The following is a 14,092-nucleotide window of genomic DNA, read 5'->3' on the forward strand; positions in this document are numbered from 1 at the left end:
GAGACAGCTACTCATTCAAGGGTTTTTCTTTATTTTTAATATTTTCTACATTATAGATAGTGAATAGTGAAGACATCAACACTATGAAATAACACATATGGAATCATGTAGAAACCAAAAGTGTCAAACAAATCAAAATATATTTGAGATTCTTCAAAGTATCCACCCTTTGCCTTGATGATAGCTTTGCACACTCTTGGCATTCTCTCAACCAGCTTCGTGAGGTAGTCACATGTAATGCATTTCAATTAACAAGTGTGCCTTGTTAAAAGTTCATTTGTAAAATTTCTTTCCGTCTTAATGCTTTGAGCCAATCAGTTGTGTTGTGACAAAGTAGTGGTGGTATACAGAAGATAGCCCTATTTGGTAAAAGACCAAGTCCATATTATGGCAAGAACAGCTCAAATAAGCAAAGAGAAATGACAGACCATAAGAAATACCTTATTTACATAAGCATTTAGACCCTTCGCTATGAGACTCAAAATTGAGCTCAGGTGCATCCTGTTTCCATTGATCATCCTTGAGATGTTTTTAGTAAATACTTTCTTAACAGTTTTCTTAACTGCATTGTTGGTTAAGAGCTTGTAAGCATTTCAGTGTAAGGTCTACCTGTTGTATTCGTCGAGTGTGACAAATACAACTTGAGTAAAGGGTCTGAATTCTTATGTAAATGTTATATTTCCATTTTATTTATTTATTTTTTATAAATTAGTAAACATTTTGGGGTATTGTGTCTAAATTGATGAGAAAAAAACATTAATATATTTTAGAATAAGACTGTAACGTAACAAGATGTGGAAAAAGTCAAGGGGTCTGAATACTTTCCGAATGCACTGTATAATCACTACATAGATTTAGCCACTCAATTTACCCCCCCCAAGCCTGTCTCCTCGAGATAATTTACACCGTTTGCCCTGAAGTGCACAGCTGACAACTTTCAAATCCCCATGTCAACTTGTGTTCCAACTTGTAGATTCTGTGTGGCTATATTATTCCACAATAAAGGCTTTTTGGGCGTCTCCCTAAGAGAGTGTATGTAATATTTCCGTCCCTACTGTATCTATTATGTGGTGATGAAAGAGAACCTTTTCATTCATAGCTGTCTTCTGAGACTGTCCTCCGACCGGTCCAACCAGACAACCAGGTCTGTAAGCCGCAGGAACAGGACTGGAGTCAGACTCCCACCGACTGACTGGTGTACACTTCTTGTCCTAGTAAAGCCTTCCTGGGGGGCAGACCTCTGTCTCCCCTGAAACCTGCTTTTGACTCTCATCCAAGTTCCAACATCCATCCTAAAAATGATGTTATGAGATGTGGATTGTTACTGAGGGTAACTTTTATTTAGAGATTGATGCTATTTGACATGATCTATACAGTAAGATAATATAATGTGGTGGCCAACTATGACTGCCCCTTCACAGGAGTGTCTCTGAAATGTAAATAACATATTTCTGGCACAGCCTACTGGGCTTATTATAGTGTGGCATACTGGAGCTCCACAATGGGCATGTGGTGTGGAGTATTACATATTAATATAAACAATATTTCACAGGGGAATTGAACGCACGACAGCCACTCTCCAGTTAATTCCATGTCTTGCTGATCACGAGGAAGATTTTATGCAAACAAATACTTCATCACAGAAATTACCGAATTAACCCAAACTGCAGCAATATTGCATACAGTAAAGAATAGTCTATAAAATGAAGACTCAATTTAAAGTATTTCACAGATACAGTAATAGTACTGTTTGTACACAATACATATATACATTTAACACAGATAAAATAAAGACATCGTACATTGTGTCTCTGTTGTTCACTACACTTTAGACAAAGAGTGTTATCTAGAACCTAAAAGGGTCCTTCAGCTGGCCCCATAGTAGAACCCTTTGAATAACTATTTTTGGTTCCAGGTAGAACCCTTTTGGGTTCCATGTAGAACATATTACACAGAGGGTTCTAAGTGGAACCAAAAAGGGTTATCCTATGGAGACAGCTGAAGATTCCTTTTGGAACCCTGTTTCTAAGAGTGTACAGTCAAGTGATAATAGACTAACAATACCGAGTAATACTGAATAATGCTGCTCATGTATGTCTTAGTTCACTGCCTCTTGCGCAGGTGAACATACAGGACTCCACTGAAGAGCAAGAGCGGTACACAGGACCAGGCCAGAATGAAACAGTAGCCAAAGTGGCCAATGCTCAGGTCTCTGGTGTCGTCCAGGATCTTCTTGCGGTGGAATGTGAAAATCAGACAGGCGGCAAATGATGTGAAACCTGGTGGAGCAGAGCAGAAAGGGGACAGGGAGGGTAAATGCTCTTCAGAGAATAAACGTGTGTCAATAACAAAAATGAACAGAGAACTTCTCTAGGTTAAAGATAAAACCTCGTAAATAGTATACAGTAAGTACACACATGAAAGAACTGGGTGTCATAAACTGGTCAATTCTTGTCCAGTGCAGTACCTGCAAAAACCTGACAGAGGCCTGTGAAATAGAAGAGCCCTCCTTTAGACATGGTGAAGAGCTGACCCAGGAAGACCAGGAAGGAGACAGAGGAAAAGACCACTGAGAGGACTGTCAGGGACTGGACTGCCTGCAGCCAGTCTGGAGAAACAAGAGAGGAACAATGAGACTCCATGTCATTGGGATCAACACACAGACACATTGAATAGGACTATACAGCCTATAGGGAGGAGGTCAGACACCTGAAACCTCTCAACGTGATCAAGACAAAGGAGATGATTATGGACTACAGGAAAAAGAAGACCGAGCACGCCCCCATTCTCATCAACGGGGCTGCAGTGGAGCAGGTTGAGAGCTTCAAGTTCCTTGGTGTCCACATCACCAACAAACTAACATGGTCCAAGCACACCAAGACAGTTGTGAAGAGGGCACGACAAAACCTATTCCCCCCAGGAGACTGAAAAGATTTGGGAGGGATCCTCAGACCTCTATACCAGGCGGTGTCAGAGGACGGCCCAAAAAATTGTCAAAGACTCCAGTCACCCTAGTCATAGACTGTTTTCTCTGCTACCGCACGACAAGCGGTACCAAAGCGCCAAGTCAAGGTCCAAGAGGCTTCTAAACAGCTTCTACCCCCAAGCCATAAGACTCCTGAACACCTAATCAAATGGCTACCCAGACTGTTTGCATTGCCCCCCCCCCACCTCTTTTACACTGCTGCTACTCTCTGTTGTCACCATCTATGCATAGTCACTTTAATAACTCTACCTACATGTACATATTACCTCAACTAACCGCTGCCCGCGCACATTGACCAGTACCACCCTGTATATAGTCTCACTATTGTTATTTTACTGCTGCTCTTTAATTACTTGTTACTTTTATTTCTTATTCTTATCCATATTTTTTTTAACTGTATTGTTGGTTAGGGGCTCATAAGTAAGCATGTGCATGTGACTAATAACATTTGATTTGATTTATTGAAAATAAAACCACTTGACCATATACAGTGGGGCAAACAAGTATTTAGTCAGCCACCAATTGTGCAAGTTCTCCCACTTAAAAAGATGAGAGAGGCCTGTAATTTTCATCGTAGGTACACTTCAACTATGACAGACAAAATTTTTTAAAAAATCCAGAAAATCACATTGTAGGATTTTTAATGAATTTATTTGTAAATTATGATGGAAAATAAGTATTTGGTCAATAACAAAAGTTTATCTCAATACTTTGTTTTATACCCTTTGTTGGCAATGACAGAGGTCAAACATTTTCTGTAAGTCTTCACAAGGTTTTCACACACTGTTTCTGGTATTTTGGCCCATTCCTCCATGCAGATCTCCTCTAGCGCAGTGATGTTTTGGGGCTGTTGCTGGGCAACACGGACTTTCAACTCCCTCCAAAGATTTTCTATGGGGTTGAGCCACTCCTTCGTTGCCCGGGTGGTGTGTTTGGGATCATTGTCATGCTGAAAGACCCAGCCATGTTTCATCTTCAATGCCCTTGCTGATGGTAGGCTTTGTTACTTTGGTCCCAGCTCTCTGCAGGTCATTCACTAGGTCCCCCCGTGGTGTGGTTCTGGGATTTTTGCTCACCGTTCTTGGGATCATTTTGACCCCACGGGGTGAGATCTTGTGTGGAGCCCCAGATCGAGGGAGATTATCAGTGATCTTGTATGTCTTCCATTTCCTAATAATTGCTCCCACAGTTGATTTCTTCAAACCAAGCTGCTTACCTATTGCAGATTCAGTCTTCCCAGCCTGGTGCAGGTCTGCAATTTTGTTTCTGGTGTCCTTTGACAGCTCTTTGGTCTTGGCCATAGTGGAGTTTGGAGTGTGACTGTTTGAGGTTGTGGACAGGTGTCTTTTATACTGATAACAAGTTCAAACAGGTGCCATTAATACAGGTAACGAGTGGAGGTCAGAGGAGCCTCTTAAAGAAAAAGTTACAGGTCTGTGAGAGCCAGAAATCTTGCTTGTTTGTAGATGACCAAATACTTATTTTCCACCAGAATTTGCAAATAAATTCATTAAAAATCCTACAATGTGATTTTCTGGATTTTTTGTTTCTCATTGTGTCTGTCATAGTTGAAGTGTACCTATGATGAAAATTACAGGCCTCTCTCATCTTTTTAAGTGGGAGAACTTGCACAATTGGTGGCCGACTAAATACTTTTTTGCCCCACTGTATAGGCATAAACAGACAGAATAATCCAAGGTTATAAAAAGAGAGATCCTCAATCTAAGTAGACTAGATACGTATCATTAAAAAAAACATAATTTTCCACTTGATTTACCATTTTCATTAGAGGCAGCACACAGCCAGTTTCCCGTTGCGTTGTCGTGAATGCAGTTAGACCAGAGGTCTGTGATTTCAGCATCGGACCAAATCCACCAGAACTAGAGAGAGACAGGTTACATTCAGCTGGCAGGTTCTGTGTGCATGGCAATCTGACCAAACCCACCAGAACTAGAGAGAGACAGGTTACATTCAGCTGGCAGGTTCTGTGTGCATGGCAATCTGACCAAACCCACCAGAACTAGAGAGAGACAGGTTACATTCAGCTGGCAGGTTCTGTGTGCATGGCAATCTGACCAAACCCACCAGAACTAGAGAGAGACAGGTTACATTCAGCTGGCAGGTTCTGTGTGCATGGCAATCTGACCAAACCCACCAGAACTAGAGAGAGACAGGTTACATTCAGCTGGCAGGTTCTGTGTGCATGGCAATCTGACCAAACCCACCAGAACTAGAGAGAGACAGGTTACATTCTGACCAAACCATAAAACTGGGTCCCCATTGTGGGATTCCACCAGAGCTTTCGAAGTAATAAAATATCCATAAATCTAATTCCTGCATATTTTATAAGGTCACGCTGGGGTTTTCTTAAAGCACCATAGTGCTATCAGTATGTTGATATTCAACATGGTTGTGGTTTCTCTTCTCAGACTTTGATACGTCATTGTAAAGGCCGTCATTGTAAATAGCACGTCATTGTAAATAAGAATTTGTCCTTAACTGACTTGCATAGTTAAATAAAGGTTAAATAAAATTAAAATAAGTCAGGAAAGGGAGTGCCACAGAGACAGATTGGCTAACAGTGGAGAGTGTCTCACCTTCTCCATGGTGGCGATGAACAGCATGGCCAGAGTGAAAAGATGAAGCACAGTCACAGACATGAGCAGAAGAACCATGATGGCTGGGAGCTTCCACTGAGGCCACACTCAGGTGTCCTGGACACAGACAGAGTTTTGAGACAGTGGAAACTCTCTCTCTCTCTCTCTCTCTCTCTCTCTCCCTGTCTGCTGCTACTATTATAATAACTGTTATCATTTAAATCAGAATAGAAACATGTATGTAGACATCTGTTTCTTTCCTGTGAGTCTTTGCACATATATACAGAAGTCTTCTTTAGCTCAGTTGGTAGAGCATAGTGCTTTCAACACCAGTATTGTGGGTTTGATATCCACTGTGGCCACCCACATGGAAAATGTTTGCACACACGACTGTAAGTCACTTTGGCTAAAAGCATCTGCTAAATGGCATTTATTATTATGTTATATTCAGTTCCAGAATAGGGCAGACTGCACTGTTCTTCTCCTGTCTAAATCTAAGCAACTCCATTTTCCTTGTGTGAAACAACAAGAGTGAGATTTGAATCCATTAGAAGGATAATGAGTATTCTAAAAAGGTATGTGTCTCGTCACATTCTTCATCTGGTTTGCATTAGGCTTTTTCACAGATGAGAAAACTGTACTGTTTGTGGTACCTGGTACTAAAAGGAGCAAACATGAGGACTGAGCATAGTATGAGGGAGAGTGACAACAAAATATATTGACTCTAACAACACTCTAGATTGAGAATAACAAAACATGTATATTTCATTAGTTACTTTCACTGATTCTCAAATAATCTATTTCAATACACACATAATAATGTTGGTATACAGTATGGCGTATTTGTCTTGAATTCCATACACACTGTTCATTCCAAACCATGACAAATATTTAAATCCTCTAGATAACATTGTAACCAAAGCTTAATCAAAAGTTCCAAGTACTTTTCACGTCTTTGATATTGTGACTTACCTTAAATTTCAGTTCCTGGGGAACTATGACTGGTTCTGTAACCCTCAGTACCCCTCTCTCCTCTGCCGCCCCTGCTTTTCTCACAGACGCCACTCCTCCCCTTTACTCTTCCTCTACTCCCACACTATCTCCAAAGCTGAGATAAAGACAGGGGTTGGAATGCAGAGTGGGATATAGGGGGAGTTCTCAACATCTATTTCCTCTACCCAGTCTACAGTCCGGACAACAGACAAAAAATGACTACTGACTACTCACTGGACTGGACCCACCCAAAGTCACAAACAGAGTCAACCACATGAAAAAGGACATGTTGTAAACATTACACTTGAAATCTGCATGATATATATACAGTACATCTTGGAATCATTAATACCTCATTTTAGACCAGATCCATAACCCTGCAGAAAATTGAAAGATTAGAAATATGGAATATACACTGAACAAAAATATAAACGCAACATGTAAAGTGTTGGTCCCTAGTTTCAAAAGCTGAAATGAAAAATCCCAGAAATGTTCCATATGCACAATAAGGATTCCATAAAGCTTATTTCTCTAAAATGTTGAGCACCAATATGTTTACATCCAAGTTAGTGAGCATTTCTCCTTTGTCACTTGAAAAGTGTGGCATATCAAGAAGTTGAATAAACAGCATGATCATTACACAGGTGCACCCTGTGTTGGGGACAATAAAAGGTCACGCTAAACTGTGCAGTTTTGTCAGACAACACAATGCCACAGATGTTTCAAGTTTTGAGGGAGTGTGCAATTGGCATGCTGACTGCAGGAATGCCCACCAAAGCTGTTGCCAGATAATTTAATGTTGAATCCAATGTCGTTTTAGAGAATTTGGCAGTATCTCCAACTGGCCTCACAACCGCAGACCATGTGTATGGCGTTGTGTGGTAGAGTGGTTTGCTGATGTAAACGTTGTGAACAAAGTGCCCCATGGTGGTGATGGAGTTATGGTATGGGCAGGCATAAGCTAAGGACAACGAAAACAATTGCATTTTATCAATGGCAATTTTAATGCACAGAGATACCGTGACAAGATCCTAGCGCCAATTGCCCTGCCATTCATCTGCCGCCATCACCTCATGTTTCAGCATGATCATATACAGCCCTATGTCGTAAGGATCTGTACATAATTCCTGGAAGCTGAAAAAATCCCATGACCTGCATACTCACCAGACATGTCACCCATTAAGCATGTTTGGGACGCTCTGGATCAACGTGCATGACAGCGTGTTCCAGTTCCTGCCAATATCCAGCAACTTCACACAGCGATTGAAGGAGTGGGACAACATTCCACAGGCCACAATCAACAACCTGATCAATTCAATGCGAAGGAGATGTGTCGCGCTGCATGAGGCAGATGGTGGTCACACCAGATACTGACTGGTTTCCTGATCCACGCCCCAACTAATTTTTTGAAGGTATCTGTGACCAGCAGATGCATAACTGTATTCCCAATCATGTGAAATCCATAGGTTATATTAGGTTAGGGCCTAATGATTGTATTTCAATTGATTGATTTCCTTATTGTCACTGGATACTAGGAGTGGTGGGTTGGAATCAGGCGCAGATAGCAGGGTTCAGTATATCGTGATTTATTCTCCTCCAAAAAACAGTCACGCCAATATACAGGGCGCATAGACCAGCCCAAACACAGGACCAAACAGTCCGGAGAATACACACATGGAAACCTCAATCCAACAGAGTAACAAAAACAATCCTGCACAAAACAAGGGCGGGACAACCTACTACATATAGGGAAGCTAATTAAACTAAAATACACACAGGTGAAACTAATAAGACAAAACCAACAGACAAACGAAAAAGGGATCGGTAGCGGCTAGTAGGACGGTGACGACGACCACCGAGCACCGCCCGAACAGGCAGGGGAGCCAACTTCGGGGGAAGTCGTGACACTTATATGAACTGTAACTCAGTCAAATCTTTGAAATTGTTGCATATTTTTGTTCAGAATATATGTGGATTGTCCATTTTGAGCTCAAAACCCACACTCCCTCTCAGAGACTGAGCATGGTCTTAACATTCACTTTCCATTCATTACATTGAAAAACTGTCAGATTAAAATAATATTTTGATGTCCAGTGAGTGAGAAAACTTAGACCACCCAAGAAACCTCAACAAGTAGGCTAAAAGTTAATAAAATAACACAAACCATAATATTTTAACAAAACAAAATGTGTTTTATTTTAATGTAAAGCCTAAGACAATATGACAAATAACAATAAAATAATCTTAAAGTAAACCAAATGTATATTTTTCCATAAAGTGCACTTAAACTTTAACAGTGCTGCCTTGACAGAATTCAGTGTAATTCAATTCCATTAAACTGACAATTGATGTTTATATATAGTACCAGTCAAAAGTTTGGACACTGTCACACCCTGATCTGTTTCACCTGGGCTTGTGCTTGTCTCCACCCCCTTCCAAGTGTCACCCATCTTCCCCATTATCCCCTGGGTACTTATACCTGTGTTTTCGGTCTGTCTGTGCCAGTTTGTCTTTGCTATAGTCTCTGTTTTCTAGTTTCCTGGTTTTGACCTTTCCTGCCTGACCTGACCCTGAGCCTGCCTGCCGTTCTGTACCTTTGCCTCTACTCTGGATTTACTGACCCCTGCCTGACCTGACCCTGAGCCTGCCTGCTGTTCCGGTGCCTTACACCCTCTCTGGATTATTGACCCCTGCCTGCCTTGACCTGTCGTTTGCCTGCCCCTGTTTAAAGAATAAACTTTTGTTTCTTCAACACTGTCTGCACCTGGGTAATACATTAAAACGTAAGAGACATACCTACTCATTCAAGGGTTTTTCTTGATTTTTACTATTTTCTACACTGCAGATTAAAAGTGAAGGAATCAAAACTATGAAATAACACATATGGAATCATGTAGTAACCAAAAAAGTGTTAAACAACTCAATATAGAGAAAATTATATATTTATTTTATATTTGAGATTCTTTCAAGTAGCCACCCTTTGCCTTGATGATAGCTTTGCACACTCTTGGCATTCTCTCAACCAGCTTCACCTGGAATGCTTTTCCAACAGTCTTGAAGGAGTCCCCACATATGCTGAGCACTTGTTAGCTGCTCTCCCTTCACTCTGTGGTCCAACTCATCCTAAACCATCTCAATTGGGTTGAGGTCGGGTGATTGTGGAGGCCATGTCATCTGATGCAGCACTCCATCACTCTCATTCTTGGTCAAACAGCCTTTACACAGCCTGAAGGTGTGTTGGGTCCTGTTTGAAAAACAAACCCTAACCCTAAGCCACTAAGCGCAAACCAGATGGGATGGTGTATCACTGCAGAATGCTGTGGTAACCATGCTGGTTAAGTGTGCCTTGAATTCTAAATAAATCACAGACAGTGTCACCAGCAAAGCACCCCCACACCCTCACACCTCCTCCTCCATGCTTCACTGTGGGAACCACACATGCAGAGATCATCTGTTCACCTAGCCTGCATCTCACAAAGACATGGCGGTTGGAACTTGTGTTTCTTGGCCCAAGCAAGTCTCTTCTTATTGGTATCCTTTAGTAGTGGTTTCTTTGTAGCAATTTGACCATGAAGGCCTGATTCACACAGTCTCCTCTGAACAGTTGATGTTGAAATGTGTCTGTTACTTGAACTCTGTGAAGCATTTATTTGGGCTGAAATTTTTGAGGCTGGTAACTCTAAAGAACTTAACTCTGCATCTTCCTTTCCTGTGGTGGTCCTCGTGAGAGCCAGTTTTATCATAGCGCTTGATGGTTTTTGCCACTGCACTTGAAGAAACTTTCAAAGTTCTTGATATTTTCTGGATTGATTGAACTTCATGTCTTAAAGTAATAATGGACTGTCATTTCTTTTTGGTCTTTTACCAAATAGGGCTATCTTCTGTATACCACCCCTACCTTGCCACAACACAACACTTTAAGAAGGAAAGAAATTCCACAAATTAACTTTTAAGAAGGCCCTGTCACACCCTGATCAGTTTCACCTGTCCTCTTTATTGTCTCCACCCCCTCCAGGTGTCGCTTGTTTTCCCAGTGTATTTATCCCTTTGTTTCCTGTCTCTCTGTGCCAGTGTATTTATCCCTGTGTTTCCTGTCTCTCTGTGCCAGTGTATTTATCCCGGTGTTTCCTGTCTCTCTGTGCCAGTGTATTTATCCCTGTGTTTCCTGTCTCTCTGTGCCAGTGTATTTATCCCTGTGTTTCCTGTCTCTCTGTGCCAGTTCGTCTTGTATGTTTCCAAGTTAACCAGCGGTTTTCCCGTTCTCCTGCTTTTTGCATTCTCCTTTTTCTAGTCCTCCCGGTTTTGACCCTTGCCTGTTTCTGTACTTTGTACCCACCTGTCTGACCATTCTGCCTGCCTTGACCACTAGCCTGTCTGCCAATCTATACCTCCTGGACTCTGAACTGGTTTTGACCTTTTTGCCTGTCCACGACCATTCTCTTGCCTACTCCTTTGGATTAATAAACTATGTAAGACTCCAACCATTTGGGTCTCGCCTTTAGGGTCTTGCCTAGGGACTCGCTTGATGCAAAGCTGTCATCAAGGCAAAGGGTGGCTACTTTGAATAATCTCAAATATATATATATATTTGTTGATTTTTAGCACTTTTTTGGTTACTACTGTACATGATTCCATATGTGTTATTTCAGTTTTGTTGTCTCACTATTATTCTACAATGTAGAAAATAGTAAAACTAAAGAAAAACCATGGAATGAGTAGGTGTGTCCAAACTTTTGACTAGTACTGTATATACAGTGCCTTGCGAAAGTATTCGGCCCCCTTGAACTTTGCGACCTTTTGCCACATTTCAGGCTTCAAACATAAAGATATAAAACTGTATTTTTTTGTGAAGAATCAACAACAAGTGGGACCCTATCATGAAGTGGAACGACATTTATTGGATATTTCAAACTTTTTTAACAAATCAAAAACTGAAAAATTGGGCGTGCAAAATTATTCAGCCCCCTTAAGTTAATACTTTGTAGCGCCACCTTTTGCTGCGATTACAGCTGTAAGTCGCTTGGGGTATGTCTCTATCAGTTTTGCACATCGAGAGACTGAAATTTTTTCCCATTCCTCCTTGCAAAACAGCTCGAGCTCAGTGAGGTTGGATGGAGAGCATTTGTGAACAGCAGTTTTCAGTTCTTTCCACAGATTCTCGATTGGATTCAGGTCTGGACTTTGACTTGGCCATCCTAACACCTGGATATGTTTATTTTTTAACCATTCCATTGTAGATTTTGCTTTATGTTTTGGATCATTGTCTTGTTGGAAGACAAATCTCCGTCCCAGTCTCAGGTCTTTTGCAGACTCCATCAGGTTTTCTTTCAGAATGATCCTGTATTTGGCTCCATCCATCTTCCCATCAATTTTAACCATCTTCCCTGTCCCTGCTGAAGAAAAGCAGGCCCAAACCATGATGCTGCCACCACCATGTTTGACAGTGGGGATGGTGTGTTCAGGGTGATGAGCTGTATTGCTTTTACGCCAAACATAACGTTTTGCATTGTTGCCAAAAAGTTCAATTTTGGTTTCATCTGACCAGAGCACCTTCTTCCACATGTTTGGTGTGTCTCCCAGGTGGCTTGTGGCAAACTTTAAACAACACTTTTTATGGATATCTTTAAGAAATGGCTTTCTTCTTGCCACTCTTCCATAAAGGCCAGATTTGTGCAATATACGACTGATTGTTGTCGTATGGACAGAGTCTCCCACCTCAGCTGTAGATCTCTGCAGTTCATCCAGAGTGATCATGGGCCTCTTGGCTGCATCTCTGATCAGTCTTCTCCTTGTATAAGCTGAAAGTTTAGAGGGACGGCCAGGTCTTGGTAGATTTGCAGTGGTCTGATACTCCTTCCATTTCAATATTATCGCTTGCACAGTGCTCCTTGGGATGTTTAAAGCTTGGGAAATCTTTTTGTATCCAAATCCGGCTTTAAACTTCTTCACAACAGTATCTCGGACCTGCCTGGTGAGAGAGTTTGCTGCACTGAAAGTAAAGGGGCTGAATCATTTTGCACGCCCAATTTTTCAGTTTTTGATTTGTTAAAAAAGTTTGAAATATCCAATAAATGTCATTCCACTTCATGATTGTGTCCCACTTGTTGTTGATTCTTCACAAAAAAATACAGTTTTATATCTTTATGTTTGAAGCCTGAAATGTGGCAAAAGGTCGCAAAGTTCAAGGGGGCCGAATACTTTCGCAAGGCACCGTATAATCCTGTGTAGCACCATTAACATGAAGAAAAAATCCCTCAACAAAAAACTATTTTTCTTTCTTCACAAAGTTCAAATGACACTGCAGTTATCACCAAACTTCCATTAACAGATCCCGATCATACTCATATCTATTTTTAATAACACAACAATGCTGTAACGTTAGTAGAGGGAAAAAAATATTGTATCTACTTTATTAAGAAGAGTTGTAATGCACGACGGAGTGCGAGAGGCTCGAAACAGAGCAGCAGGTCAGATGTGAGTGACGAAGGGAGCAGGGAGGAGGGATAGCATTCAAATTGACCCGCGCTGGTAGACTAACTTATTGATAGTTATTGAGCATCTCATCTGATTACATAGTACCTGTCTTGACTGCATCAAACCAACAGAAGCTAGTTAAGCTAGCTACACTGTAAAAAGGTATATTTACAGCATTATACTAGCATCTGAGTTGCCAGCTTAATACTGTAATTTTGCTTTACAGCAGAAATGCTGTAATATATTTTACAGTACTATTTTCCTTACTGTAAAACATGACAGCATCCCTAAATGTTCACACCCCTAGTTCAAAGTTTGGTAATGTATTTAAGTTGACCTTTAAGTGTTCTTCCACTTCAAATAAAAAAAATGTACACGTGACAAATGTGTGTAGAAAAAGGCTAGGATATTTGTACTTTAACATACACAAACCATTCTAGAAAATACTGGATTATGTAAGAAAAACAAACAATCAACACAGATCAATGAAAAATGGGGGGAAAAAATAACAGTCGAACAGGGAGAAAAAATAAAAATAAAAATAGCTGCTAGAGAGAGAGAGAGAGAGACGCCACAGAGACACACCAACTCCATTAGGATTCCACACAGGCTCCAGGATGGTGCTAGCCAAGCATATTTCTGCCCCGACCCGCATGGCAGGATTTCTGCGAGAATGAGAGATGTGAACAAGGAGGTGCGGACAAGTCTCGGTGGCAAACAGATTATCACACCGATCTTTGAAACTCCAGTCCTCAGCTCTGATACCTCACCTAGGCAAAACATGGAAATAGAAAGAGAGAGAGAGACAGATGAAAACAGTCAAATCAAGCTTATGTGTTCATCAGGTGTGGGTACTTACATATTCAAGTTTTCCCACTCAAACTACTTCAGGTCTGCGAGGAAGCGGGTAAAGCGGGTGTTTTTCCATACTCACTAGATAGCACTAAGTAAGTACCACAATACTATATAATTTTGTTCCACCTTAAATGAAATAATTGTATTAACAAGCATAATCAGCCTTGGGGTGTCCGGCAAAAAGATT

The 14,092-nt window shown here is 41.0% G+C and overlaps 1 protein-coding gene across 1 annotated transcript; it reads right to left on the bottom strand.

Annotated features, from left to right (window-relative positions):
• Nucleotides 1-876: 876 nt before the first annotated feature.
• LOC112262608 (epithelial membrane protein 3) lies at nucleotides 877-6,677 on the bottom strand. Its single transcript, XM_024438251.2, has 5 exons — nucleotides 6,556-6,677; nucleotides 5,584-5,700; nucleotides 4,764-4,866; nucleotides 2,468-2,608; nucleotides 877-2,279 (listed from the first exon to the last, which is right to left on the bottom strand). The coding sequence occupies exons 2-5, from the start codon at nucleotides 5,659-5,661 to the stop codon at nucleotides 2,104-2,106; spliced, it is 498 nt and encodes a 165-aa protein (XP_024294019.1). The 5' UTR covers nucleotides 5,662-5,700; nucleotides 6,556-6,677; the 3' UTR covers nucleotides 877-2,103.
• Nucleotides 6,678-14,092: the final 7,415 nt, after the last annotated feature.

The sequence above is a fragment of the Oncorhynchus tshawytscha genome, linkage group LG02 (assembly GCF_018296145.1).
Source record: "Oncorhynchus tshawytscha isolate Ot180627B linkage group LG02, Otsh_v2.0, whole genome shotgun sequence".
Classification (NCBI taxonomy): Eukaryota; Metazoa; Chordata; class Actinopteri; order Salmoniformes; family Salmonidae; genus Oncorhynchus; species Oncorhynchus tshawytscha.

Excerpts from the sequence above, each read along its gene's own strand:
- LOC112262608 (XM_024438251.2), bottom strand. The coding sequence starts at position 5,661 with ATGGTTCTTCTGCTCATGTCTGTGACTGTGCTTCATCTTTTCACTCTG. Across the intron at positions 4,867-5,583 it reads TCATCGCCACCATGGAGAAG|TTCTGGTGGATTTGGTCCGA; the intron begins GTGAGACACTCT and ends GTCTCTCTCTAG. Across the intron at positions 2,609-4,763 it reads TGCTGCCTCTAATGAAAATG|ACTGGCTGCAGGCAGTCCAG; the intron begins GTAAATCAAGTG and ends TTGTTTCTCCAG.